Genomic DNA, 27,193 nt, shown 5'->3' with positions numbered 1-27,193 from the left:
ACTCTAATAAAAATTAAAATTCTAGAAACACTAGGTAACAGATTTAAATAAAAATACTTAATATTAAATAAAAGATAAAAAAGAAATGCCGATGGACTAGACCCATCCTGCTTTCTTGGCTCTCGGTATGAGCAGGGGAGCAGACGCGGGTCATTGGTGCTCAGCACAGCTGGCTCCAGAATGGGAGGCCCTTTGGCCACAGGGCTCCCAGCCCCGGCTGGGCCAAAGGGACTGATGGGTCACTGGTGTGGTGAGGACGGGGCTTCTCTGCTGCAGTTGCCTCATTTTCATGCCAGGGTATATGTCTCAGCAGATGAAAAAGGTGAGCGTGTGAGGTTACCACCTTCCCTTTCACCCACTTTATTTTCTTCCCATTTGTTTGGTGTGCCTGTTCCCTTCTCCCTAGACGGTTCTGCCTCCCAGGCTCAGCAGCTTCCAGACTCCCAGGTTCTGTGGCCCGATGAAGCCGTCTGCCTCCGAAAGAAGAAGAGACATTCTCGGCCTGACCCCTTTGCCCGCCTCTCAGACCTGTGCCACCGCCAGCTTCCGGAAGACCAGACGGCGATTCTCAACAGCGTGGATCACGACGACCCCGGCCACGCCACCTTGCTGTGACGCGGCGCAACTCTAAGTGGTCCCAGAGGGCTCTGGGCTGAGGGGCAGGGGAGGGAGGATGAGGGTGTGCCAGCAGAGGGGCAGTTTCGCGGGCTGCTCTGATCTTTGTTCTGCTCATTCTCTCTCTAGCGAGAGTGCAGCCTCCGAATCCTGGCCAGCATGTCTCGCTTTGGGGACAGCGGGCCGGGGGCAGACCTGTAGGTAGAGATCAGGAAGTGAACTGGGGACAGGGAGAGATCTGCCTCCTCCCCTCTTCACTGGCTTGGTTTTTTCTGACCTCTTCAAATACCTTTGGAAGTGAAGAAGGGGAAAGCAATGGCTTTCAAGTCCTGGAAGGGGGCTGGACTGCCCATCCCATCTTCCAAATCTGCATATATATAGATATAGATACAAATGCATATGTATGTAGTTTGTGGGTTTCTCTATGTATATATATATGTACATTGAAGCAAAGTGCTGTTTATTTCTGTGGTCAGTGAAGGAAGGAGGACGAGGGCAGCCGACTTGAGGGGTTTGTAAGGAGGACCGGCAGAGAGCCGGCTGGGCGTCCTGATGTCTGTCCTGGGTGTTATTCCTCCTGAAACAGGATTCATGCCTTCCCGGCTGAACTCACCGTTCATCTCTCTACCCTCTCCCGTCCAGAGCAGAAATGGGGCTTGCCATGACTGCTGGCTGCCTGCTTTGGGGGGTTCTGTAATGAGTTACCACAGAACTAAACACAAGCCTTTATTTCTTGGTTCCTGGGTGAAGAGAGGGTGGCCAGCAAAGGGCCAGACTGGTATCTTTCTTTCTTCTACAGTTTGGCTCATGCTACGGCAGTCGAAGCTGCTTAGCAGTGGGGCCAAGAGGCAGGTCCTGATGCACAAACTCGAGCTCATCCGTCAGTAGTCCCTCTTAGTCCAGCCAGAGCCGGGAGCCCTGCGGCCAAAGGGCCTCCCATTCTGGAGCCATCTGTGCTGAGCACCAAGCTGCTGCGGCTCTATTTATATCCTGCCTCTGGCTCGGCACCCTCCAGAGGACTGTTCCAAAGGCACTGATTGGATTCCTCCTTTCCTTTTGTGGGAGCTAATTCCCCAGATTGATTAATTGCCACTTGTGGGGAGCCCGCCTGCGGCTGGCTCCTTTCCATCTCTCCACGTGTTGCCTGCAGACTCTTCTTTGCCCTGGGCCCTCCTCCATCCCGAGGACCCAAGCTCCAACAGGATGGGATCAGATGAAGCAAGGGTGCCCCAGGCTTCCAGGCTCTGGGGGCACTCTGGATCCCCTCTGTCCTCCTCAGTTTTATTTATGTGGAACTGGCTGAGGCGGGGGGGTGGTGAAGGTAGAAGGGGTGGTAGGTGAGGGCCTGGGCTCTGATCCTTTTTCTGCCAAAATCTTGTCCTAATTCGAACTCTTAGCACCCAGAAGCTTCTGTGAGGTTGTCTTCCAGTGACTAAAGATGCATCTCTCTCTTCCAGTGAGATAATGATGCTGCCCAAGAGCAGAGCAGAAGGTCCTGAAGACGAATGGGGGTGCCCCTGCTCTTTCCCCTCTTCTTCTGCAGGAGCCTACCCTCTGGCTGCCTGGGAGGAAAGGTGGCTTTCAGGTTCCATGAAGTATTTCCTTCTTGGTGCTGTTGTCTTGGCGGGTTTGGGGACATCTACCTCTCCCCAGTTGCCTGCTTGGATGTTGGCCAAGTCAAAGCACTAGAGGCATCTGCTGGTCTCACTGCAGTTGCTAGTGGCTTAGCCCTGATGACCTCGGCAGGCGGAGGCTCTGAGAGCTGGGGAGCTGCTCCTTGCTGGGAGCTTCCATCTTAGGGAGTGGATTCTTTTCTGCCACACAAGCCCTGGTGCCTCCTTTCTCTCGCCTAATGAGGGGGTACCGACTCCGCTGTTGGGGTTCTGTCACATGTCACACAACCAGAGTTCATTTCTGAGGGCGATGAGTCATTGTGACCCAGGGGGGAAGGGGCAGTTTCTGGTCCTCATCTTGCTGACTGCTCCATTCTTCTGGGCTGGGCCTGCGCCCTTGGGGTGGAGCCTGGACCTTCGGGCTAACACCCTTCTCTGGGCATCCAAGACCCCCCACTTTACCACCAGGTGGCAGCCAGCGAAATGGAAAAGCAGAGGTTGGGCAACTCCATCTGGTTTCCGAGGCAGCACTACCTCTGCCACCATGTCCCACAAGTGACTCGCTGAGTACCTCTCCTGGGGCATTTGGGGTCTCACACCAGGTCAGTTTGTAGCCCCTGTGGGTGTGTGGTTTGCCGAGCAGGGCGGATCCTGGCTGAAATGTGAATGTGGGATGCCAGGGCTATAGGACTTCAGGGTGAATTGGGCCAATCTTTCTGAGCCTTGTGCTGGGAGTTCCAGGTGCTGAGCTTAGCAAAGAAGAGGAGAAGATGAGGTGGAAGGCTTTGCCTCTTTAGAATGTCCTACAAGGCCGAGAGCCAACCTCTGGGCTGAGGTGCCTCAGACTATGGCTGTGCTTTCCCGAGGGGCCCACCAGCAAGCTCTCACCAGGGCTAACAAAGGTGCTGACTCCTGTCTTCTCTTCCTCTGGCAGTGCCCCTTACCTCAGCACATCAGACCAAATGGTGGGAGCTGTGCTTTTTGCTGGCCACTGAGTGGCAGCTGTGCTGGTGCGTCCCCAAGGCTAGGGAAAGGACACACAGCCGAAGTATCTCTCAACGGCCTCACACTCACTTCTCTCAAGATGGCCTCCTTCTTGCGACAGTGTCCTTGAAGACCGGCAGCCTTTCTGCACCCCCGGCAACTATTTCAGTCCTTCCTTGAAGGGCTGCGGTGGAAATTGGCAGAATATAGTGCCCTCTGTCCACGTGATGGAGGGTAAAGATGTTGCAGGAACATGCTTCTGTGCTAGGTGCGTGCACGTGTGTGAGGGTGTGGTTGTGCACGTGTGTGTGATGGGGGTGTAGCCATTTCTAGGGAACAAATGTCCTTTATACTCTGCCCTTGAAAAATTGCAATGTGCACTCTTGAGCTTCCTACGACTTTTGCGCTCCACTCTGTGGGTGATCAAATGTCTTCCAGACTTCCTCTTTTATGGTCTGGTACCTTTGCAGTAGAAGCAGCTCAGATAAAAACCTATTCCTGTGTCTCAGACTTTTGCCTGCCCCTTCATTCTGCACCCTGACCAGAAACTGTGACTGTTTCAGGGTTAGGCGATTTGCGGACTGGGACAAGGGTAACGTGATTCTCGAAGGAGCCTGAAGCTGAAAGTATGTAGGAGGGTCTGAGACTGCAATTGTTTGGGGAATAAATGAGCAATAAGGAGAAGGCGAATCCTGTTTCTTGATTGCTGGCTGACCACACCGAGTGGGTTTCATGGCTTGCGTGGGGCCATGTGTGTGGATCGTCGTTTGTGGCCAAGTTCAGCACGTGCTGGTGAACCCCACCACTCTATCTCCCTGCCTGCCTCCCTAGCTTCTTTCCTTGCGAGATGGGGGGCGGAGTAGGAGAGACCTTTGGAGATTCCACTTTCTCTATAGGAAGGATGCTTCATCCCACAGGGCTGGTGGGGTCTATGCCCCACTTTGAAGAGCCTGTGTCCAGTGATCATGCTCTTGGGGGCATCTCAAGCAGGGGTGGATTGGGGTGAGTAATTAATATTTTTCAATGCTCTCTGTCTTTATTTTGATTTGGGATCTAAAATATTTAGGGTTGTACTGATTCCAGTTGTTTTCCTGTGCCTTTTTTTATGCAGAGGAAACTGGGTAGGGTTCAGATATGGAATTTCCTGACTAGTTTGGTTTTTGTTTTATCTTGTTTGGTTTTTTGCTGAATTGACAAAACAGTAGCTTCAAGGGAGAAACAGACTTCACAAAGCGTCAGGGCGACTTTGCCACTCCCCGGGATTAGAATCCAGGGCTGAGGTGCGCGTGGCTGCAGCTGTTTCTTCCAGTTTTGTTAGAAAAGCCTTCTGGGGGGCTGGGGTGGGCTGGGGGGAGAACTGTACATAAAGTACATTTTATTACTATGTAGAAACATAAGAAAAGAGAAGCTAACGGTTAATCTTGGGCTTGCTTTGCTTGCATGTAAAGGAGCTTTGGGTGCCATCACAGGGATTTCTGGGGAGTAGTAGGAAGGAGTCAAAGGGGAGAGATGGGTGGGAGCAAGGGGCGGCTCCCCTGAGTGCATCCCCACTGCTCCCCCTGGGGAAGAGTGCACATTTTCACCAGACCTTATGGGCCAGCTCCGCCTTTGTATCTTCTCCAAAATAAAGGGAGGCAGGCTCCGGCAGTCTGGAGGCTTGGAGCCCCATGGGGCTGTGCTTATTGTTTTGGGGAGAGGGTCCAGATCTAAACTGAATAAGGGAATTGATCGGGTGGGGTGTTTCAGGAAAGGGAGTTAGAGAGTTGGAGCACAGAAAGGAGGCCAGTTTCTTTTACCTGGTATCTGTAAGGCTGGAAGGGGAATAGGGGGCTAGGTCAATCACGAAGTAGAAAGAAGCTGGGGATCCTGATATATGACAGTAAGGCCAAAGCCAGGGGACATCAAGCCTTACCTTTCCTTTCTCATCGGGGCATGTGATAACTTAGTTACCCCTAAGGGTGCAGTGTACAAGTTGGGGGGTCATCCCAAGAAAAGAAAGAGGAGCAGTTGCCTGGGGTGGGGCAGGCTGTGGAGTAGTGGCAGTGAAGATCATTTGGGGGACAGGTGTGGGAGGGTGATACAGTCATTGAAAAAAGACTGAGGGGTGGGGTCTTGGCACATAGGCCCAGACTGGATCTTGGAAGAGGTCTTGCTTCTTAGCTGGACTTCCTTGCTTCTTCTAGAATTAGCCTACAACACGAAGTGCCCAAACCCAACATGGTCATATTCTCTGTGATGTCCTTCAGCTTCATCTGTTTGTTTTCAGGGGTTCCTCAGGCCCAAAGCTAGGAGACTTGTCTTGAGATCCCCATCGTATTGCCAGCTCTTTGTCAGCAGAGAAGGAAGATTCATTCTCATGAGCTGTGTGTGTTTGTTTTCATAAGCAGAAGTGGCAGATGGCCCTTTCCCTCTCTCCCATGATCTTGAACTGCTCGTAAGACATTGTTGCTGGTGATGGAGAGGAAAAACTGGGGTTTGCTTTTACATTTGTCACCTTTTCTTCTTGAGGCACAGAGACCGCCTTCAGACCATGAAGCCACACAGTGGCTTTATGCCTAGAGGTTTGGGTCTCACTTTCTCCTCCTTTGACAGGGTAAGGCCACCAGTCTGATTGACATAGAAGAACAAAAGAGTTTCACTCTAAAGTCAGACCAGCCATTCTGCTGTCCTCTTTGATGTCTCCAACCCTGCCTCCTTTCAGATTGAGAGGTAGAATGAAAAATCTCTTCTTTAGAAGAAGTCCATAAAAATCAAGCCCAGGTGGGACTTCAGCCCTCCTAGCACCTTAATGTTTGGTTAAGGAGGGGTATCCATTACTACCCCTCCTTCCAACTGGTTGTGAAACCACACCGGTCCAGTGCTTTATTTCTGGGCCCCCTGTCTATACTTTCAAATAAGTCTTTCATGAACAAATATAATATCCTCACCACATGCTCTGTGTTTTGGGTTGCTGAGAGGGTAGACGTGTTTTCATAACCTCATTTTAAGCTGATCAAATAATTTCCAGTAGATTGGGTCCGATCCAAAGGCCCTCCTTCCCCAAAGATTTCTGGGTAGGAAAAATTAAGCATTAGTGCAAATATCATTAATGGTTCACCACACCTTACAGAAGGAAGAGTTGAAGTATCTTGATTAATAAATACTTTGGTAGGAGAGCAACCAGCAATTAAAATCACTTTAGGTATTCTCTTCTGTGATAAGTCTATAGTATTACTTGGGGTTTCTGAAGAGGGCTGAAGAAGTAATTGCCAGCTCTGGACCCCTGGCTGGGAGAGCTAGATTGGGGAGGTAGAGTGTACAGATTCTCAGTTCCTGTCCCTGGTACCTTGGCTGTTTGCCTTTCCCAGCTCACGAGATGGGGACGTGAATGGCTGTCTGGGCCTGTTGTTCTGTTCTTTTTGGTCTTAAAGACGTGTGCTCCACCATCCCCACCTCTCCCTGGCACTGGGTTTCCTGGATTTATTTTAGGAACTAGGGCAAGCTCTCCACCTCCACCCCATATACACACCAATTAGGCCTTTCCTTCCTTACCCTACTTCTTTATGGCTCCAGGGATCTTGAACTTGTGCATGGTTTACAGTGGGGAGATGGTTGGGTGGGGAAGGGAACCTGGGAGGGGAGACGGGTTGGGCTGGGAGGGGGGATTTACATTTTCAGCCTTAGAAATACTGCGAGCATGCTTTTGGGTGATGTGTGGGATTTTCACATAGTAGGTGGAAGAGGGAAATGCTGGCCCCCCTCATGGGCGATGAGGACTTAGAGGCTTTTGCTCCCTTTTGGATTAGGGCATCTATGAAGCCTCATTCCTGATGGAGGGGAGTAAACCTCCTCATGGTCATCTTGCAATCCTTGGCAATTGTCAATCATTTCTGTCAATGAATATCTATATTGCCTATGTGAACAATGAGAGGTCTGTCATGAGTAGACAGGGTCCTAGCTGGGTCAGAGAAATGGGGCTGTCTCACATGGCCCTCTGAAGTTGTCAGGTCATCTCCCTGGTCTCCAGCCCCAGCCAGCTGTCTAGTCTGTGTTCCTTTCCTGGGCTCAGGAAGTGAGAGTGTGCATGCTGTGTGGGTATGAGGGTGTCTGGTTTGTCTGTGTATGTGAGTATATGGGCTGTGAGAGTGTGTGCCATGTGGATATGAGTAGGTATGGTGTGTATATGGTGTTTTGGGGGCACGTGGTGTGTGTTGTGGTGTGATATGGGTGTTTTTGTTTGGCGTGTTTAGGGTGTGGGTATGTGAGTGTGTTGGATGTGTGTTTGTGGTATGTGGGTGTGTCTGTCATGTGTGTCGTGTGTTGGTGTGGGGTGTATTTGTGGTTTGGGGTGTATGTGTGGGGTGTGTGTGTGTAGAGGTTTATAAGGACACTGATTTGTCTGAGTAGCATCAGGCCCTAGATGACCCTCTTTTTGGTTGATTCTTTGATAGGCAACTTCTGTTTAGGTAGGAGGGTGAAATTAGTAATATACCATCTTTAGTGTATTTTTTATGGAGATTGTATATAAAATTATATAAATCCATATAATTTGTTCTATTTTAAGAAGAGAGGGGAACTTATGTAAGGGGTGGGTGGGTGCAAGGATCAGATGCAATAGTCAAGAGTGGGAGGCTTCAGGCAAATGGGGCATCTGGGGAGTGGGAAGTGGGAAGACAGAATTCAAGCTGGGCAGGAGGAGTGGGGCTCACGCCCTTGGCGCACATATATAAATATACAGAAAACCTATATAAAGTCTATCTAGCTAGCTTATCTATATATCTATATATCTATATGAAGTCATAGTTTGCTTTATTTTTGTACCTGTGCTTAGAGATGTTTTGAGCAGGACTGCCTTCCCCAGGTGGTCTGGAATACTAGCTCATGCCTTGATGCTCCCACTTCCCCTGCCCTTCCTCCATGCCTTTCTTCCTCTGAGACACTCTCTGTTCAGAGTTGCTTGGGTCCTTCTGATAGAAATGTGTGGATATGAAAATTTAAAAAATAGCAAAACAATAATTCACTTGCAGAAAGGACAAGTGAGCTGAAGGTTGTAGGAAGCTGTTGGATTTGATACAGGTGCTTACTACAGTGAGGACGGAGAGTTGAAGACTGTGAATCTATCCTCTTATTGCTGGGGGTTGGTACCCAGTTCCCCTGGAGGAGTCTGGCTCAGCAGCATTAGAAAAGAGAAGGTTAGGATTACCTACGGGCTTACAGCAGTACTTGTCCTGGTTGTAGCACTTGACTCGAGCACTCCTGGAGGGTGTGGCAGTGAGACGGAGGCATCTTGAGAGAGCTTGGCCAGGCTGCCTGCATGGGCTCAGATATAGAGAAGAATACCCTGGTCATTCTTGCTGCAGATTCTTGGAACCAGTGTGAATGTGATATCTCATATAAATATATATGCTTTTTACAGCTATTATTTTAATTGGAAAATAAAGTGTCGTTGGAAATGGGATGGTCCAGTCCTGGGACACTGAGTGGAAGATGAGGTATGAGAGAAGAACTTTGGGCATGATGGGGAGGATGGGGCTGGGTGGAACTTCCTGCCGCCTGGCCTGGGACCTACAGACCCCAACAATATAGTGAAAGAATTTGGCCCAGGATTGGAGATTCTAGAGAGTGGGAGCTTACTTGCATTGGAGCAGGAAACTGTGTGGCCTGAAGAATACCTCTTTGAGAATTCAAGACCTCACATATACTGCAAGGCTGTGCACCTTGCAGCCTCAACAATCGTCTCTTGGGTGCTAGCTTTTTCTTCTGACTTGCCAAGAGCTCCGAATGATGTATTTGAAGCCGGTAAGGGGCCAGATGGTACAGGCAGCCAGGAGAGACTTGTGGCTGCAATCTCTGCTCTCATCCTGCTCGTCAACTACAAAAGGCAATATTAACCCCGCCTCTCCAACCAAAGTGTCATGTTATCCAAGAGCTTTTGTCATAGGGAGTTTGATCATTAAAGGGACTCAGATGCCCCAGCCACTGAAAGGGCTCTCTTTACATTTTGGGGATTTTATGGGAAGAGTAGGTTGGGGTGGAGCTTGAATCTGATTCCTGACCCTACTGCCCTCACAACCGTAGACCTTATAGGGCTCTGGCATTCACTCAGGCACTGTCCTAGAGGCCCTGGGATCACTCGCTCAAAACACTTCTCATTTTCCAAGGACACTGAAGGAAAATGGGCTTTGTCCATGCAGTACTAGAAGGGCTCTAATTATGAGTTCAATTGGCCGTGTGTCCATCCTTGACTAACGTTTTCTGCAGTCTTCCAGGAGGCCAAAGGAGGATATAGCCAGATGTTTCTTAGTAAGACTTTTCAGGGAGGTTGGGCAAGAGACAAAGCAGCACATTCTATGTCCCTTCCCAGCTCGCATCCTAACCCATTCCAACCTACCCAAGCCTCCACACAAAGAGGGCTTTCCATTATTGGTTTTTGTTTTGTTTTGGTTTTTTGTTTGGTTGGGTTTTTTTGCTCTTAAAGTGGTCATCCTTTCTCTCTCTGTGGACCCTGGCCCATTGCTGGTACTCAGTGCAACCAGCAAAATAAATCACTTTAGTATCCCAGGCCCCTCAGAGGGTTAGTACCCTCAGTAGATCTACAGTTGCTCTAAAAAACTCTACTTCTTCCCACATTATACTCAAGGCTTGATCCTTAAGAATCCTCAGCAGCATCAAAGTATACAAGGTCAAAAGTTGTTGACCACATTCCCATTTCATTCTTTAACCTCCAGTTGGACTCTTCATTTATGGAAGGAAAAGTGAAGACAAGGGACGTAGCCCCCACCTTGAAATTTTTGAGCTTGGAAGGGCTGTAATGCTTACTTCTACCCTTTCCATAACCCTGGCCATAAGCCCTCAGAAAGATGGTGAAAAGATAGACACTGAAGAGGGGGGAAGGATAGATAGCCCAATGTAGACCTCCAGTTTCTCTGAAGAGCCATCCTTTTGCAAAGGCACATGGAGCAAAATGGCTTGAGATCTGATTATATATGGAGTAAGCAAAATTCCCTGTCTTTGAACCTCTCAGTTAACAGGACAAGTTGGTGGGATGGGTGCTCCGATTAGGCCTACGAGGCCCATAGCCCCCGTTGGGGACATGAGTTGTTCCATATGCTTGTGCCATGCTCCTTGGTCCCCATGTGGTAGAAGGGATATTGAATTTTGGCTTTTCCCTTTTGGTAGCTGGTGGCAGGATGTGTGGAGTTGTTTTACTTTTGCTACCTCTGTCTGCTAGATGGAACAAGAAGAGTTTGGAGTAGACTGAGTCACTGGGAATTGCTCACCCAAGGATCCGGGTGGGTCATAGCCTTTCCCCCTTTATCATCAACTAGGAGCTTGGGGAAGAGGGGTTTTGTCTATTGCCCTTCGGCTTTTTGCTCAGCCCTTTCACTCCTCTTTGCTGTAGATGTCCCTGCTGCGCCACTTTGGGCAGTATAAGAAGTGGGAGGTGGGAGAACAGGAGAACCTGCGCAGCACTCTTCCTGTCCATAAGGGATTGGCCATGAGACTGGACTGTGGGGGTATCATCTGTTGTTTAGTAAGCCACAGTGCAGTGTGCCCAGGGACTGGGAGGGAATGCTTTATGGAATAATCTCGACTGCTGGAACTTTAGATGGAATGGTTGGTTTAGGGAAGAATAGCAGTTTAAAGCTCCATTTACCAAGGCGTATACATCAATCTCAAAAGATCTTGACATCTCATTCAGATTTCATTTCCACACTACCATCTGTGGGGCCAGAGAGCGAGGGCATGGATGACGTGTGTTTCCCCCCGTTGCTCCTTCTCCACAGCCATTGACTTGCGGGGACTGCATCCTGCTTCATGCCAGGGATGCTTGGTTCCCTTCACCTTCAGCTTTTTCTCTTCTACCAGGACAGACTCTGTTGTCCCGAGCAGACTTCTTCCATCACACACCTGGAGGCAATTTTGTATAAATTTCTTTTCCCCAGAGGGTGGGGGTGGCTAGGCAGTGCAGGTGGGGAGGGGCTCCTGATGCCCCCTCCCCAAGACCTCTTAAAAACTCCATACCTCCAGATGCCTGGTAGCCTTTTGTGTGAATTCTTTTCTGATGAATCTGGATGTGATGATCAGTTTCGTCATGGGAGTTCTTGCTCTCATTTCAACCTCTTTCTTTTCCTTCAGCTTCCTTTGGGAGTTGCTCTCCACCCATGCCAGGCCTTCTCGTGAAGACCATTCAAACCTCGTTTCCATTCTTGAATGTCAAGTATTACCACATAACTGCGCTAGGGTGCTTTATGGTGCTGTTCTTGAAGAGGCCAGCTGGACTGAACCTCCTTCGTCCCACTGGTTCCTTAAATCTTGCTGTATTTTGTCTTCTATTTGATTTTTTTCCCCCTAGGGGTTGGGGGTGGGAGACATGCGGGTGGCTTTTGTGTTCTCTCCCTCTCTTTTCTTTATGTATGGACTGGTTAAAGTCAGTTATCATGGGCAGCTGACTTCATGGTATTGGTTGGCTGACTTTGGTTAATTATTAAAGACACACCAACAAATTGTACAGCTGCACACAGAACACCTTTAAGTGTGGATTTGAATGGCAACTAGAGGCTTACTTTTTGAACTTCAGGTATGTAACTCAAAAGTAAATAAAAACACTATTTTTTCAGTAAGCTTTTTTTTTTCTTCTAAGAGACAATTTAGAAATCAAACGATAAGAACATTAAATCGGTGCTGTACCAAAGCCTTATATGAACATACTTACACTCTGTATAGCCTGTCTCTGCTGAGCTTCTTGCTCTCTCTCACCCTCTTCTCCAAAGCCTGGGAAGGTCAGCGTGTGCCAAGCCTGGGGCTGGGTCTTGGGAACCTGTGGGCCAAGGGGACCCCTTAGAGCAGAGGATGATGGTGAAGATGGGACACCGTTCTGCTTCCTGAGTAGACTCTGCAAGGAAACCAGGCATTTGTGTATGTGTGTGTGCGCGCACGTGCGCGTGCGTGCGTGCGTGTGTGTGTGTGTGCTTACAGGTGCACAATGCCAAAGTGAATGCACTAACTGGGGGTCTGAAAGGGAGACCCAGGTTGGGTCTGGGAGCGGGCTAGTTGTAATGAAAGGGGGGGGTGTGTCCTCTCCCCTACTTCCTGTCCTTCCCTTTCCTCTCCGTCAGGGAATGGAGGTGTAGGGAAACAGCTACACTCTTAACCAGGTGCTTTTCCCTCAAAGTCTCCAAATGCTAAGCATCTATAAAGAGCCCATCTAAGAGGCAGGCACCTCCAACCACCAAATCACAGACTGCCAAGATTGGGAGGAACCTTCTTCTCTCCAGCTCTTTCTTGCTTTCTTGGGGAAGGGGGCTCCTCCTGCAGGGTCCCTTGACCTCCATTCCTGGGCCCCAGGCCTGTTCTAGCTGCCACCTCTCCAGGTGGGCTCCGATTGGCTGTCCTACCCCTTTTTTCCCAAACCACAAAGAAGACCCGGCTTGAGATGACCCCTAAGCCATGCCTGCTCTGTGGCCCTAAGCAATAATGCCTGCCCTGGCTACCAAGGACTCCTTTGGCCTTAGACTCTTGCCAGTTAAAAAACCAAGTGACATCCCAAACTCAATTAGGGAGAGGATCTGCAGCCTGTGTTGGCTCAGGCTGCCATGCCAGGCTCCGCTCGCTGGTACTTTCAGGCTTGCTGGATACTAACCAACTCATCACCAGTAACACTGCATGTTCATATAGTGAGTTAAAAATCAAAACAAGCAAACACGTACATACACAAACAAAGAAAAAGAGGACAAAGACACATCAGACGACAAGATGTGTAGCCAGTGAAGGTATCCTGGGAGTGTTGCAAGTTAAACTGATTAAAAGAAGTTGAGTATTTAATTGCTCCTCATGTAACATTACTCTGCTTCACAAATGTTTTGTATTTTGATATAAATAAACATTTGCTAAAAAAGTTTATTTTCTAATTTTATTTATACCTAAGAAGTATTTTCTGATATCTTCTAATCTCACCTCTGGCTTTAGGTCTCTCTAATTAACCCTAAAATTTTAAACTCATGACTGAACCTGATTCTGGAAGGATTTGAGGCTTGGAGATTAAGGAATGACTCTTCATTCATTGAGCAAATATGTACTGAGGGTATATTATGTGTGAGTCCCTGTTCCATGTAGTTGGAATCCATCGGTGAGCAAAACAGATAAGGGTTCTATTCTTCTAGGGCTTCTAGTCTAGTGGTGGGGAGACCAACAATAAGCAAATACTGCAATAAGAAAATTACATAGAATATAATAAGGTGATAAGAGCTTTGGGAAAAAAAAAATAGAGCAGGATAAGGGACAGGTGGAGTGCAGAGGGAGGGCAGCTTAAACTGGTTGCAGTTTAAAACAGATCACCTGAATGGGCCTCCCTGGGACAATAACACTCGAGCAAAAACTAATGGGTAGCTCAGCTCAGTGTCTAATGCGCATAAAGTTCTTTAACTTGGTAGATATTTTTTAAGATGCCTGAGAGCTTTACAGACTAGAAGATATGCTGACTCTTCAATTATGGGATGAAGAGAGTTTTTTGATTCCATCTTTGTCTGAGCCCCCACTCTAATCCAGGCTGGCCCTAGGCAAAATGTTACTACAGGAGCCAGGGGTGCCCTGACCCTTCATGCTTGAGTTATGTCTTTCCTTTCACTTGAAGGGATTAGCAGCCTTCCGCATCTCATTCCATCATCCCCAAGGTTGATTTGGTGGATTTGACTTGCCTAAATCAGAATGCTTTCCCTCTCTTAACACACCATCTTTCTTATTTTTTTCTTTCTTTCTTTCTTTCTTTCTTTCTTTCTTTCTTTCTTTCTTTCTTTCTTTCTTTCTTTCTTTCTTCTTTCTTTCTTTCTTTCTTTCTTTCTTTCTTTCTTTCTTTCTTTCTTTTTCTTTCTTTCTTTCTTTCTTTCTTTCTTTCTTTCTTTCTTTCTTTCTTTCTTTCTTTCTTTCTTTCTTTTCTTTCTTTTCTTTCTTTTCTTTCTTTCTTTCTTTCTTTCTTTCTTTCTTTCTTTCTTTCTTTCTTTCTTTCTTTCTTTCTTTTCTCTTTCTTTCTTTCTTTCTTTCTCTTTCTTTCTTTCTTTCTTTCCCTCTTTCTTTCTTTTTCTTTTTCTTTTTTTTTAGAGAGTGAGAGTGCTCATGTGAGTGCGTGCACGTGCCAGTTGGGGGGAGGGGGCAGAGGGAAAAGGAGAGAGAATCTTAAGCAGGCTCCATGCTCAGCACAGAGCACAAGTCAAGGCTCAACCTCAGGACTTGAGTCAAAATCAAGAGTTGGAGGCTTAACCCACTGAACCACCCAGGTGCCCCTTTCTTGTTTCTTGATATCCTTCCTGTGTTCCATCTCTGCAGTACTCTCTGAATATCAACTCAAAGGATGCTTGGTTTTAATTTCACTTGGTCTTTGGGTGCAGGGCAAATGCCATGATATCCCTATTTATGCTCAGAGTCCCAAGTGAAGGAAACAACCAACCAACCCATCAGTCAAACACAGACACAGACAAAAATAGGTCCATCTACAAATTTAAACATATTTGCCATGGAGTAAAAAGTCTCCGTATAAAATTCCCTGAACACCATGAGATGGGGCTCTGGTGCCAGGGAGCTTTCTATCTAGTGTCCACGTAGCTTGCTTTGACCTTGATTATTGGTCACAGTTCTCATCCATACCTAGTTTCCATTTCATGGCTTCTGCCCTCCCTTTTTCTTAGCAGGCCATAACGAAAACCTTTTTGTTTTTTTAAAGATTTTATTTATTTACTTGATAGGGAGAGAGAGAGCGAGCACAAGCACGGGGAGGGGTAGAGGGAGAAGCAGTTTCCCCGCTGAACAAGGAGCCGGATGCAGGATCCGGTCCCGGGACCCTGGGTTCATTTACCTGAGCCGAAGGCAGTCGCTTAACCAACTGAGCCACACAGGCGCCCAATAACAAAAATCTTTTTGATACTTCTTGTAGACTCTGGACTTGATTTTTAAAAGCCGATACATGAAGGAGCATTTCACTGTCTCCTATTTACATAAATGAATGTGGTGGCTACGTCGCCAAACCCACCCTCACGCAGGCCAGCTCTCAATTTCGTCACAGTAGGTGGCAAAACCCAGTGGCCCATTAATCCTCTCCCAGTGGTGTGTATTTGACAGGAGGAGCCTGTGGACAGAAAGGAACATTTTTGTCACATTTGTCAGCTCTGTGGCAAAGATGAGTTTTAAAAATATTAACTAGTGAGGAAAAAAATAAGTAGTTTGGATCAGGAGGCCCTTCTCTGTGTTAAATTGTGTTATTTTAGGGACTTCAATCTATTTTTAAAATTGGCCCTAACTTCATGTTGACCCGGTGCTCCATGCTTTAAACAATCTTTCACATGTATTTCATTTGGTGCTCATGGTAACTTTATGGCTTAAGTAAAATATGTGTTTCTCTATTTTTTAGAGATAGAAATGAGAGGGTGAGAACCAACAAATGAGTCACCAGTGTTCCTTTTTTCCTCTTCCCCTCCCTCCTTCTGCCTCTGCACCCCCTTTGCTTCCTGCCCCATTCCCTTCTTTCCTTCAGCCCTTCCATACCCCTCCTCATTCCACAAAGGCTATAAGGCAGCAAGAAGTTGCCTAGAAAAATAAGAAGAGGCCTCAGACTTAGTCCTGGTCCTGTATTTTTTCCCTTATGCTTCCTCTCAGATGGACACGATCCAGTGCCTGGATACCTGTATTCTCCCAGTGAGGTCATATAGCCCCCGAGTCATGAAAATGAGACTCTGGAACCCTACTGAGCAAAGCCAATACATTTATTAGTGGGAATTCAGCTAAATGACAGTAACAAAGAAAGGTGGGGAAAGACCATGTGATAAGCAAACTTTATAAGCTTTATAAACCTCAAAACATTACTGATTTCTGGGGTCAAGACCCTTTGCTTTTAGGTTTTAGAAAGAAACCAGGCTGTCCTGGGCAGTAAGGGACCTTCTGTCCTCATGCAGACTGCATGGTGCATGGAAAGCCCAAGTCAGACTTGTAAACTAGCAGAAGTTTCCTTTTGTATCCCCAGTCTTCCCTTTTGGGATCCTTTCCCCTATTTCCATTGAATCCTTTCCCTCTATGGTCAGGGCCCCTGTACCCTTCTGTTTACAAACATGGTGTTAAGGAAGGATCTCAAGATGCTTTAGTTTCTTCATCAGGGGAGGTGGGTAGAATCTTTCCCCAGGACCATGAAATCTGATTGTAGCTCACTCTGCTTCTGAGAAATTGCCTTTCTCCTTTATGCCCTCAGCCCCCGTCTATAAACTGGCCATATTTACGATGGTTTGCTCCCTATCCCCCCCAGATCCCCTGACCCCCTTTGTCTTGGTTCTGCCATTGAGTAACTGATGAATTTGGGGAAATCACTTAACCTTTCTGATGGAGTTACTCTTGTCAGCATCCCTCCTTCAAGAAACACTGGGTGGGAAGCATGCATTCTCTGTGTTGGCGCTTACTCTCAAACATCAGGGTGCACTGGTCATTCTCTCTTGGGGAGCTCCCTTAGCAGCACCAGATTGAGCCACAAGGTTCTGCAGCTCAGCCAGAAGCCTTTCCAAGGAGAGAGACAACATTCTTTCCCTCTTGCTGGCAACCCCAATCTCTATGACAAGTTATTTTAGAGTCCTTATTTCATTTGGCTTTGACTGGAAAGCTTACCCTTTCTGCCCAGATAGGGAGGCGAGAAATAAGCCTCTTAGTATCTACAGATGCTCCCCATAAGGCAGTGACTGTAGACTTCAGTTTGTCCCTTCTTTTCCCTCCCCAGGCCTCTATCTTACCAGCACAGAGTTATGGGGTGGGGGATGTTGCTTCTTGGTAGGTTGTGCTGGAGTAACTGGCCCTCTTAACAACTGTGGCTATTTTGAGAAGGAGAGGTATTTAGCTCCCCTTTATCCTCAGTTTGGAGCCTTAGTTGCCCATTTGAAGACAGCAGGAGTGTTGCCCTTTAAGTGCCCCTTAACACTCTGTTACACTAGCTCATTGTATGTCTGCCTCACTCATGTGTAAGCCCCTTGAGGATTGGGCCCTATCTGACCTCTTCACTGTTGGAGTCCGAATGCCTCTCACAAGAGAGAGATTTAATAAATACATTGAAAGAATGAGTGGCTGGTCAGAAAATGCCTATTCTGTTTGGCAGCATTGAATTTGCTGGTCATTGGTAACCTTGGTAAGAGCAGCTTCAGTGCGCTGGTGGGAGCAGGAACTAGACTGGATCAGTTGAGGCATGGAGGATGAGCACGAGAGACAAGTCTAGAAACAATACTTTTGAGAAGCCTAGAGTTCCAAAAAATAGAAAATCTGAGGCGTAGTAGGGCCAACAGATCAGTAGACAATTGTCACTGAAAAGATGGTTTGTTATAGTTCCCAAGGGGAGAAGACATACCATACTACTAAGGGGACACGCAGGGGCACACCAGAGTTGTTCAGGAGGCAGAAGGAGAGGGGTAGCTAAGGGCAAGAGTCTTTACTGTAGTTTCCACAGGAAGGAATGAGCAAGGCAGGGGAAACAGATTAAGGGTTGGCTAGTTTGGATAATTTCAGCAGGCTCCATAGCACAGGGGCTGTTCCTAGTCGCCTGGTCCCTGGCCCTGGGCTGATTAGGGCATGGGGATAATGGGCTAGAGTGTGAGAGCCTGATAAAGGAGCTGGTTGGGGTGTAGACACTGGATAGGTCGGTTTGTATTTGAAAAATGCACTTGTGGGCAAATTATCTACTATCTGTAGGTATTGGCTAGCCCTGGGGGAGGCAGTCCCTCCAGGGTCAGCAAGGCCCTAGATATCAGTGCATCAGAATATAGGAAACAAAAGACAGAGTTAATATAGCTTGTCGCAAAGGGAAATAGCAAAATGGGATGGGAGTGAGGGAATGATGTCACAAGGATAAGCTTTATTTGTTTTTAAGTCAGGAGATATTAAAGTATGTTTTAGGACACTAGAATGAGCCAATGGTGGAAGAGACTCATGATACCAGAGAGAATGGTGGTAACAAAAATAACACGGTTCTTGATTAAATACAGCAAAGAGGATCCAGACCACATACAAATGAACTGGACTTTTGAGAAAGGGTGGGGTATGTTATCCTTTGGGACAGGAAGGAAGATGATGTCAGGATGTCATAGAACTAGTGGAGAGTTCTTATTTGGTGACTTGTGTTTTCTTATGAAGTGAGAGACAAGGTTGTTGGATAGACAAAAGATCAGAGGGGTTGTGGTGGTGGTGGAAAAAATATGAAGAATAAATGAGCTTCCTTGAGAAATGCTGAGAATTGCTGGGCTGTTTTGTGTGCCAGTTTGAGGTTGGTGACAATATATTGTGTTTTATCCAGACTTGTGGATTTTCTAGAAAAGCATGATTTGGAGGAAGAGGGACAATGTAGTTGAGAGAGATTATAAGATAATAGTCATAATAAACTGTAGAATCTAATGTTAATAAGTAAATAATATAGAACAAGATTAATAAATACAAATAAAGTGATGGGTCCAATGGTTTGGAGTCTTGATTGCTATTTGGTTTTTTTTGGGGGGAGGGCAGTGTGGGCCACAATGCTTGAAGAATAGGGGCTTGTGGTCAGATCCTGGTAAGAGTGTGTTCATAATTTAAAGGAAGAGTAATTCTTGTAATGACCAGGTCCATGCTGTCACTGTGGATGAATGGCTTAGGTAGGGTGAGAGAAAATTCACTAAAGACAAAGAGCCCAAAGAGATAAGAAGGGTGATGGGTGGCTCACCTGGGCAGGTCATCACTGAAAGTGATGGTGGAAGTTGGGAAGAGAGGAAGACTGAGGCAGGTGCTCAGTGAATGGAAGGGTCTTGAGGATGGGAGATGTGAGCAATGAGAGGGAGGAAGTGGTAGCTTTGAAAGGCATATATCTTAAAGGAGCAGGTTCAGGGGAGAGAAATGGTCTGGAGGCATCAGATAGAGTCTCTGCTTTCCTATAACTTAAATTCTGGTGTAGGGAGCCAGCCAACCAGTCAATCTCTTACTCCATCAATATTAAATTGTATTGGGCATTATGCAGAGAGAGTGATTAGTTGGCCGCTTTAGATTGGATATTTAGGGAAGTCCTCTCCAAAGTAACATTTGAGTCTTGTCTCATTGGTGGTAAGAAGGGACCAACCAGAAAAGAGCATCCTAGGTAGAGGGTGCAGTTAATGCAAAGGCCCTAAGACAGGAATGAGTTTGGTATGTCTGAAGAACAAAGAACAGTGAGATGTGAGTGTGCAGGAAAGAGTGGCAGAGGGGCAGAAGATAAGGCTGGAGAGATACATCAGGGCTTTGCAAACCTGAATAAGGAATTCAATTTTGTTTTAGGGTGATGGAAACTCTTTGGAGAATGTTAAGCTGGGAAAAGGTATGATCCAATTTACGCTTTAAAAAGATCCCTCCACTGCTGTTGGAGAGTAGGCTGTAGGAGGGTAAGGGCAGAAGCAGGGAGACCAGGGAGAAGACCATGCATGTAGTCCAAAATTGAGAAGATGGTGTTATAGATTAGGGCAGTCATAGTACAGAAGGACAGAAGGAATGCCAGTTTGGTACATGTTTGTAGGGAGGTTTGACAGGCTTGCTGAAAGATCTAATGTGGGAGGTGAGGGAAATAGAAGAGTTAAGAATGACTCCTAAAATTTTTACCTGAGTGAGAATGAGAAGACCGAAGGGGGAGGAGACATGAAAAGGGAGGGAAATCAAAAGTTTGTGACATCTCATGATTATTAAACATCCAATTGGAGATGTCAAGTGACCAACTGGATATATGAGTCTGGAATTCCAGAGGAAGACTAGGGCCAGCGATATGGATTGAGGGATGATCCTCAGAGGGATGGTGTTTAAGTCCTAGGAAGTTGGTAGAGCGGAGAAGGGGTATATAAGAGATATACTAAAAGACACCCAGTGAAGAAAAGTAAGGTAAATACAGAGAAGTGACTACAGGTTTGGGCAGTGTAGAGGTATGTAATTAATGGTGTTGATAAAGGCAGCCTCAGTGGAATGGTGGGGACAGCAGTCCAGCTGACGTGGGCTAAGGAAGTCAAGACAGTGGCTATTGACTAATCTAAGGCTAGGAGGCAGAGGGAAAGTTCTGATAACATGGGGGAATTTGCTGACCACTAAGTGACAGTTTTCCAGGACATTGTTTAAAGGTTTAGGAGCACAGTGGGTGCTGTAATGTCCTATCTTGATCCCCTATACTGGACAGGTGCTTCCATCCTCCAGCTTCTCTGGTGGTAGTAACTAATGGCTCAAGTTCCCCGTTGCTAGAGAAACACCCTTGACTGACACGAGTTCTGCCAAGAGGTTATATACCTCTCCCCCGGGACAATGACTGACACAGGAATACAAAAGACCACAACATTTCCTTAAGAGAGTGCACCTCTATGGTGATCTCCATGGATTAGGGCAAGGCTAGAATTCAGCTGAGACCACATCCTTCTTTTTTTGTTTTTTTAAAAAGATTTTATTTATTTGAAAGAGAGAGAGAGAGAGAGCACATGCTTGTGAGCAGGAGGAGGGACAGAGGGAAAGGGAGAGAGTGAATCTCAAGCAGACTCCTCGCAGAGCATAGAGTCATTGTGGGTCTCGATTGTACAACTCTGAGATCATGACCTGAACCAAAACCAAGAGTGGGACACTTAACTGACTGAGGCACTCAGGTGCCGCAGACCACATCCTTCTTTCCCCAATTCTGTTTAGAACTTCTTACCCTCTTACATGTTTTTTCTTGAAGAATATTTCTACCACATACCACATATGCCTAGTTGCTTGCCTTAGGCTCTGCACATAGGGAATCTATTCTGCTGCTAGGAGACTCTAAGGATGACATTCTTGTGTTGGGTCACTTGCCAACTCTGGCAACAGGACCACATCATGGTGGTGAATACAGTGTTAAGAGCCCCCTTAACCCCCTGGCATGTGCTTACAATGTAAATGCTAAGATATCATCTATGCTGAACTGAGGCAGGGGTCAGGTGAAGGGGATGAACTGGGTCTTAGAATATCTTATATTTGAGAGATACTGGGAAAAGAATACTTATAGGAATGTGGAATTATTGAATGGCTGTTGCAGAATGCCACTGATGCTTTGAAGAAAGAAGTTGCAGGATCCGGGCAATCAATCACCAATTTGAAGTAAAGTGTGAGTCAAAATGCTTCCTTTGCAGCTAGAAAAAGACTTCATCTCCTGCAACAGGAGGGCAAACAAAGCTGAAGACCAGACCCAGGACTTAATTGTGAGACTGGAAGAATTATGGAGAAGGCTGAATTTCAGCCTGATGAGTCTTATGCCAAGTCACAGCTTTGATAAAGAAGGAGTGAGACCCTGTAATCCAGAACGGGAATATATAGATGAATGCATTGGGAAATCCTAAACCTCCAGGTTCCTCTCAAACCTCTGACCTCTTGGAAGATAGAATCCCCGCCTTGCTTGAGGAACATGCAGATGCCTCAAACGAGGCAAGTGTCTTCTTGTAAGACACTTCCTTACCAGCTATCCCATTCTTCCCTTCTTATCACCAGACAAGTAATGAGGGTCAAACCTCAGTGTGACACCGCTGGGCAACTGTTGAGTCTGCTGAGAAGACAAGGGTTTCACCGGGGTCTGGCTAACATGCCCTGGGCAGGGATTGGGACAGTGTGCCTGCAAGTAGATCCTGGGGGCACTGAACCAAAAGGGCCAAAACATAAAACTCTCTGCAGGAGAATTTGTTAACATGGGAACACTCTCCTATGACACAGATCTTCACAATCTTGCAAGAGCCTTGGAAGGTGATTCTAGGAGCTGCTGGAATGATTTTTTTTTTAATTATCTTGAGAGCTAGATGAATGTGATGACCCACATGAAGTGAAATAAATATATCAGAACTCTGCTGCAGACTGTGGAGGAATGAATCAAGAGGCTTGGAGAAGTGGGCATGCTAGAATGGACCATTATATAGAACCAGGAAATCCACTGGCCTACTGTGTTTTCTGATTGGGTTGGAGGACTCCCAATTTACCCAATAGAGAAGAATGTGTCGGTGAGAAGGGCACCAGCATGGATGGGAGCCTCAGCAGTGGCTGATCTCCGCAGGCTGGGGCTGGAGATTGATCATGTACTTTCAGAACAGAATGTTTACCAAAAACCTGTAGATGGTATTATTATTAATGGTGAATCATTAGAAGCATCCTTTTAAAGCCCTGAATAAGAAAAGAAATAAGGCATCAGTTCTATTATGAAATATTGTACTGGAAATCCAATCACTGTAGTTGAAAAATGTAAAAATATAAGAGGTTTAAAAATTAGAAAGTAAAACGATACTTTCATTATTTTCAAATAATATGAATAGCTACATAAAAAATCTGTGTGCATCTGTGAACAAACTATTAGAAATAGTAAGAGAACTAAGTGAGATTGCTGGATTTAAGATGAGTGCTATTTCTTTACACTAGCGACAGAAAATGTAAATTAAAAAGTACCTTTATAATAGTGATAACAACAAAATAATATAAACAGGAATAAATCTAACAAAAGATGGGCAAGACCTTTACAGATCAAATGGTAAATTTAATTGAAAGACATAAGAAGGGGCACCTGGGTGGCTCAGTCAGTTAAGCGTCTGCCTTTTGCTCAGGTCATGATCCCATGGTCCTAGGATCAAGTCCCGGATCTGGCTCCCTGCTCGGCTGGGAGCTTGCTTCTCCATCTCCCTCTGCTGCTCCCCCTGCTTATGCTCCCTCACTCTCTCTGTCAAATAAATAAATAAAATCTAAAAAGAAAAAGAAAAAGAAAAAGAAAGACATAAGAACAAGCCTAAATAAATGTGAACCACAGATTGAGACAGACAACTATCTCTGTCTCCTTGTGTTGGTGGCTGGATTTTTCCTGATTGTTTTTTTTTTTTTTTTTCCACTGAGGATATGGTCCTGCAGGGGTCCTGGCTTTATGTAGCATATGAGGACCAACACTCTGCTTTATGTGGGACTATGCCTTGGATCTTGTCCCCAGGTGTTAAAATCCCAGCTCTTTACTGAAAAGATTGGACCCTTCTCTCCCCACCCCACCCCTCCATCCCCAGCTCAGGTCAACCATAGCATCAGCTTAAGCTTAGGATTCTAGTTTCCAATTCCTTTTTAATTTTTGGCTACTGGCAATTACTAGTACTTTCTTATGAAAGCTCTGCGTTCAGAAATATGTGTGCTTTATTTCATCCAACATTCTAGATTTTTTGAGGCAGGAAGCTTTCTAGGTCATCTAGTTAGCCTTCATACCAATTGGAGACTGACAGTCTCCAATTTTTCTTTGTCTTTGTTTAAAATGTGCTCCTTCTTTTCTTCTAAATAGCATATTTATAAATATGTTTCTTAACGTAATCTATGGTGTCTTTTTCCAAGGACCATTCAATTCATTCACACTGAGTCACAACTGTTACACTTTATGTAGCATTCTTATTTCATATTTTTTTATTCATTTTATTTTGTGGCTTCCTGGTTTTCCTTTTCTGTATTTTTGTTTGGTAGCAACCAAACAAAATGTTTTGCCCTTTTATTAAATTTGGGAGTTTAGATATTATTTCCATTAATGATTATGTTTCTTTCCCTCACCACTATTAAATGGTGACAAATGCCAACTCCCCCCCCTCCTCCACCTAGGATCCTCTATTATCTGGCTGCTTCCTACACCCTGTGTAAGATGAGATTTTAGAACATTTCATTTCCCTACTTTCCTTTTCCCCAACCTGAAATGATAGCTTTGAATATTTTTACTTCTACCTCCCCGTCCTAATACCTACGTTTTGCTGAGAGAGTTTAATACATTTACTCTAAGCTATTTTTAGGATTTATCCTGCAATAGGTCTCTTCTGTTTTAAGAATCTTTATTTCTTAGATTATATATTCCAGATACTCATTTTCAATATACATTTGACTACATATGGATATGTAGTCAAAATGACATCTAGGTGTGTATTTATTACTCACCACTTTCTTATCTCCATCACTCTCCATCTTGAAGTCTTTGACTTAAAAAAAAAATTGAGAGTAAAGATTTTCCTCAAGTTTTTTTTTTTTTTTTTCTTATACAGGTTCATAGGTGATATAGTGTCTGGACCATGTCTATCTGCAAATATAATTTTTGACTCCTTGTGATAACAACAGCAGCAGGGAGTTTTCAACCCTCTTGTAAGGCACCAGAGTGAAGCCTCTCAGCTCCCTGATCATCTCTCATTCTTCTGGGCTTGGGGAGAGAGAAAGTTGGACTCATTTGCTCAGCCCTTTCTCTGTTCCTTGGAGTACTGAGAGAACAGGCACAGTCCCATGAGCTATTATCACTTCCCCACTGGGGCTCAGGTATCTCTGCACACCAATTTCCTTTCCTGATCTTGGGATTTTCCCAACACTTGTACCTAAGTCAACATGTTGCAGAGGAAGAACAAATGAAGCCTCATGTTAAATCATGACAGTGGTCAAGATTGCCTGTGAGAACATGGCAAGAGGGATGAGCAAGGGGCCAAGAATAGAATCTTGGGAAACACCAACATTTAAGGGGAAGACAGAGAAAAGGGAGCCTAAGAAGCAGACCTAAAAGGACAGATCAGAAAGGGGAGGCAAACCAGGGAGTAGAGAGTCTCAAGGAGGAAGTGGTCAGTAGAGTCAAAACATAATAGAAAGGTCATGTAAATATCATCTGTATGTCTTCACAAGCTGGGATGAAATCACAATAACTTTCCATTGAAACCATACATTTCAATGACTCCATGTCTCATTTGCCAAATGAGCAGGAAGGATGCAAACATGAATGCTGTGCTACATGGTCTAGAGAGAGCCACATATTGCATACATGAAGTGCTGGTTCCTTCTGTTTCAGGTGTTTGTTTTTGTTTCCGGTGAGGACATCTCAATTCCTAAAATTTCAAAGGGTAGGGACTAGGGACTCACCATTTTCTCCCTCTCTTCCTCAATATAAATTATTGGATGTGATTGGATGAGTGGAAAGAACAGCATCTGAGTCCTAAATGTAAATGGATATACTGAGATGCAGAGGGAAATAATGAGTGGTGCTACACTGTATCAATTAGAGTTCCAACAAGAAACAGATAATTAGAGGAAGGTTTACTTATAAAGGGATTATTTTTATGGATGTGAGAGGGATGTAGGAAGACCACAGTGAGGTAACACAGGCACGGGGGCAATTGGTGGCTGACTGACACCATCTTATGCCTGAAGGCAAGAAGGGAAGGAGCAGTCACCATAATTGGGAAGGAGAAGGTGTCATATAGAGCAGGCCACCTTGAGAAGAGCAGTGACAAGGGAGAGAACCAGCTCCTGGTACAGAACCACGGGAATAAGTACCATGATCTCCTTTTTCTCTCCAATCTCCTGATAAGAATTCCCACAGGTTGGAGCCAATTAGAGGCCAGAGGGTACAGGAGTCCATTGATAGAACCCATACAGCAGAAGAGAGAAGGGAGGAGAGGGGTAGGGAATGGATCTTGAGGGACAAATGGAAGATATATGGCACAAGCATGATCTGCATACAGAAAGTAGGACTTAGATTTATGCTCAATTAACAGGCTCTGTCACATAAGATAAGGACCAAAAAATGCATATTGGACTTGGCAATTTAGAGTCCACTGGCAACCTTATTGAGAACAGGTCTAGTGGAAAGATCAGAAGAGGAAGCCAAATTGCAGTGGACTGGGTTAAAGGGGAGTTGAGGACATGCAGAGAGTGATAAAGACTTTCAAGAAGCCCACAGTGATAAGAGGAGATCTGGAATGAACTGGATCTGGGAGACTGCAGGCTATAGTAGATGTCCTCCATTCTTTATCCCTTCTTGTGTTTAAACCCTTTGCCATGTAGTTTCCTAGTGCCTTCCTTCTTGAACTCTGGAACGGATCAGGTATCTTGCTTCAGCCCGTGGGATATCAGCAGATATTGCAGAAGCAAAAGCTTGGATGGGCCTGTGCTTTAGGGCTTTGCTCTATCATGTTTCTGCCATTGCCACGAAAACATGACCTTGGTAACCTGCTGGAAGATTACTGAAACAAGGAGCAGAGCCAGAGGGCTCTAATTGCTCCGATTGAAGCCTGCCTATGTTAGAAGCCAGAGCAGATCAACTGATCCCCAGAAATTAAGGCAACTCGGGAGACATATCTAGCTGACACCTAACTGATTCCAGATAGATAAGGAACACACACTTATTGTTATATGCCACTGACATTTTATAGTTGATTTTTAATGCTTGTGTGTATGCATGTGCATATACTTTTTAAGTAAGAAAGAAGGGGAAATAAGAGTAGATTTTAGAATCTCTACTTCTAGATTGGATGACAGCAGTCTAACTTTAAAAAGCCAGACACATTATACAAGTGTATTTTAAAATACTTTGGAGATCATGTAAGCAATAAGGAAGAAAAGAATTGGAATTCCAGAGAGAAGGAGCCCTTCTGAGGAAAACTGGGCACTGCCAATGATTTTCTCCTCTGGAGGCATTTATTAATTCTAGGACCAGTCCTGTGTTTAGTCTTGACCCCTTCAGAGGGACAATACTGGGAGACAGAAATTAGGAACCTTTAGGGCTCAGAGCTGGTATGACAGATTTGAAATGCAAGGAGCCCCAAATGTATGGTTACATTCTTCCAATAGGATATTTTTCTGAGATTGGGGCTGTGCACAGGAGGGTGGGGAACTAGGGAAGGACTTGGAAAGGCAGAGGGAAATATTCTGTAATCTCGAAGGAGACTAACTCCAGATAGAGAGAGGGGCCTCCTCAAGTACAGTCTGCCTTTTCCTCAAGGCATTTGCCAGATTTTGAAACTGCATGGGGGAAGGAGCCTGAAGAATTAAACTTAAAATCTTCAAAGAGCAGAACTACATTTCTAGCAGAAAAATATATTGAAGAGCAGATTGGACATGCCAGAAGACAGGGCTAAGGAACCAGAAGCCGGGATAATAAGTGCAGAGACAAAAAGGAAAGGGGAAAGAAAGGAATGGAGCCAAAGAGACACGTGGAACACAAACAAAAAGGTCTAATAGAACATATAATTGGAGCC

At 45.6% G+C, this 27,193-nt stretch overlaps 1 protein-coding gene across 1 annotated transcript in view; it reads left to right on the top strand.

Annotated features, from left to right (window-relative positions):
• Nucleotides 1-13,032, top strand: part of IGSF9B (immunoglobulin superfamily member 9B) — a 59,096-nt gene extending 46,064 nt beyond the window's left edge. The window contains exon 20 of the mRNA XM_027581076.2: nucleotides 407-13,032. Coding sequence (XP_027436877.1) covers nucleotides 407-615 — 209 coding nt within the window. The 3' untranslated portion in view covers nucleotides 616-13,032. The remainder of the gene's footprint in view (nucleotides 1-406) is intronic.
• The last annotated feature ends 14,161 nt before the right edge of the window (nucleotides 13,033-27,193 follow it).

This window comes from Zalophus californianus, chromosome 11, assembly GCF_009762305.2.
Source record: "Zalophus californianus isolate mZalCal1 chromosome 11, mZalCal1.pri.v2, whole genome shotgun sequence".
Classification (NCBI taxonomy): Eukaryota; Metazoa; Chordata; class Mammalia; order Carnivora; family Otariidae; genus Zalophus; species Zalophus californianus.
The sequence above is the reverse complement of the archived record's forward strand: the minus strand, read 5'-3'. Positions and strand labels throughout refer to the sequence as shown.